Source organism: Danio aesculapii, chromosome 15, assembly GCF_903798145.1.
Source record: "Danio aesculapii chromosome 15, fDanAes4.1, whole genome shotgun sequence".
Classification (NCBI taxonomy): Eukaryota; Metazoa; Chordata; class Actinopteri; order Cypriniformes; family Danionidae; genus Danio; species Danio aesculapii.
In genome coordinates, this window is record NC_079449.1 from 48,088,905 (window position 1) to 48,091,404 (window position 2,500).

Sequence of the window (2,500 nt, forward strand, 5' to 3'; positions counted from 1 at the left end):
CCTTCACTTCCTCTTCCTCCTCCTGCTGTGGTTCTGGAGCTCCTGCGCAGTCGTCATCATCATCATACACCGCTCCAGTCTGCAGAGGTCACAGGCTCAGGGTCAGCCTCTTCCTCTGGTCCAGGATCAGTTCATCTGATGAGGAGACAGAGAGATGCCCTGCAGGCCCTGATCGCTGCGCACACACAGGTGAAACGCACGCACGCACGCACGCGCACACACACACACACACACTCCTGTCCAGCAGAGAAGTGCTTCATCAGTAAACACATCAACAATACAGAGATCCATATCAATACACATTCTCACTCAGCGCTGCTGTTTATGCTAATGAGGGAGAGTGGGCGGGGCTTTCCCCCTTCTGATGACACGTACAAAGGGAGAAAGCCAATCAAAGTGCTTCATTCATCAAGGCTGATTAGAATAAACACAAGTCATTCATGTTGAGCGTTAGAGACTGCTGGAGATACACACACACTGCTCACACACACACACTACTGGAGTTAAAGCCCTTATAACAGTGGTTTTTGCTTAATAGATGCCCTTTAATAGTGATATTGAAAACACACACTCGCCCAGGCGTTGTGTGTTTGAGCAGTGCAGTATTCATAGTGAAGTGAGCGGCTTGTGTTCGACCTGTGCTCCTGTTTTAGGCTCCAGTGTCCAGCTCTGCAGATCAGCTCAACACTTTACTGAGCCTCATCACGGAGAGCGATGAGCAGCGGGACACACACACCCTGTCAGACGGAGCACCGGCTGCGCACACACACACTGCACCGGGTAATGAGTTCAGCTGCTGCATGTTCAGTTGTAGTCAGGATGGGGGTTTTCTTTAAGCATGTGTGTAATATTAGTGATGATTAACAGAACGGGGACTAAAGGGTTCTGCTTCTGTTCTTGCTGAGCGTATGAATGTCCAGTGTGTTTGATGAGACCTGTGTCCTGCAGACGGTGTGTGTGCTCCTGCCCCAGCGCATCGTGGGAGAGTGCGTCCTCCGGTGTCCCGTCCGCCGGTGCGTCTGGCCTTCCTCCAGCAGATGGAGCAGCACGAGCTCAGCGCCATACAGGAGGTGGACAGCCCAGCCAACCTGAGCCTGGACACCGGTACAGCACCAGCAGAGCCCTGTTACCCTTGTGTGTGTGTGTGTGTGTGTGTGTGTGTGTGTGGTGAATGAATCTGAAGGCCTGGTTTTAGAGCGCAGTAGTTGGTCAGTATGGTGTAGCTTCTCCTCAATACAGCATCAGCTGGTGTTGGGACTGACAGACGTGAGGAAAACCTGTCCTGACTCGCTCCTCCAAAACACCCCTGAGTGCTCAATAATGTTTAGTTCTGGGTACTGTGCAGGCCATGGGAGATGTTCAACTTCACTGTCGTGTTCACGCTATGTGTCAGGTGTGCAGGAGAGTGTGTCCAGCAGTGTGTCTCTGCCCGTCTGTCTGGTGTCTGAGGAGGAGTTCAGTCAGAGTGAGGGCTCGCAGCTCACCGGGCGCGTCAGCCGCATGTCCTGGAGACACACACTGATGCAGGAGTCCCGCAGCGCAAGTACGACACACACACACACACACACACACACACACCACATGCTCCTGTCTGAACAGCAGAAACAGCACTGATGTAAATGATCAAACTATTGTTATTACAGCGTGTGTGTGTGTGTGTGTGTGTGTGTGTGTGTGTGTGTGTGTGTGTGTGTGTGTGTGTGTGTGTGTGTTTCTGTGCTAATCTGTGTGTGTCTCTCCTCAGGTCAATCCAGTGTAAAGCAGCAGCAGCAGGTACGAGTGTTCAAGTCTCTGCTCAAACACACCTGACCAAACTGATCACACACACACACACACACACACACACACACACACTGGTAATGTTCACTCTGAGACTCTCAGCTCTGTGGGTCAATGATGAGAATTAGCCAAATCTGAGTGTGTGTGTGTCGCACCACTGATTATATGCGAGAAGCTTTTGTGTTTGTGTGTGTGTGTATATGTGTATGTGTGTGTGTGTGTGTGTGTGTGTGTGTATGTTTGTGTGTGTGAGTGTAAGTGTGTGTGTGTGTGTGTGTATGTTTGTATGTGTGTATCTGTGTGTGTGTGTGAGTGATGATGACAGTGTTTAGCACCTGAAGCGCATGTGTGTTCTGCACAGGTGTGTGTAATGAAGGTCTCTACACTTGAACTGAGCTCAGATGATGATCAGGTGTGTGTGTGTATGTGTGTGTGTGTGTGTGTATTTATGTATGTGTGCGTGCGGGTTCTGATGAACTGCAGTGTTTAAGACAGGTGTGTGTGTGTGTGTGTGTCTGCTAGCTCCTGGATCCAGGCTGTCTGTCCTCCACCACCATCTCCACCGGCAGCTTCTCCACCAGTGAGCACGAGTCCTGCAGCTTCAGCACTGCAGGTGTGTGTGTGACCCTCAGGTGTGTGTGTGTGTGTGTGTGTGTGTGTGTGTTTTCCTCATGTGTGTGTGTGTGTGTGTGTCTCAGATGCAGCTCATCCCTCCTCCTCC

The 2,500-nt window shown here is 51.0% G+C and overlaps 1 protein-coding gene across 1 annotated transcript in view; it reads left to right on the forward strand.

Moving 5' to 3' along the window:
* Positions 1–6: 6 nt before the first annotated feature.
* cep295 (centrosomal protein 295) overlaps positions 7–2,500 on the forward strand; it is a 9,855-nt gene continuing 7,361 nt past the window's right edge. Inside the window, exons 1-6 of the mRNA XM_056474387.1 lie at positions 7–189; positions 654–780; positions 949–1,104; positions 1,394–1,543; positions 1,745–1,773; positions 2,302–2,392. Coding sequence (XP_056330362.1) covers positions 139–189; positions 654–780; positions 949–1,104; positions 1,394–1,543; positions 1,745–1,773; positions 2,302–2,392 — 604 coding nt within the window. The 5' untranslated portion in view covers positions 7–138. The remainder of the gene's footprint in view (positions 190–653; positions 781–948; positions 1,105–1,393; positions 1,544–1,744; positions 1,774–2,301; positions 2,393–2,500) is intronic.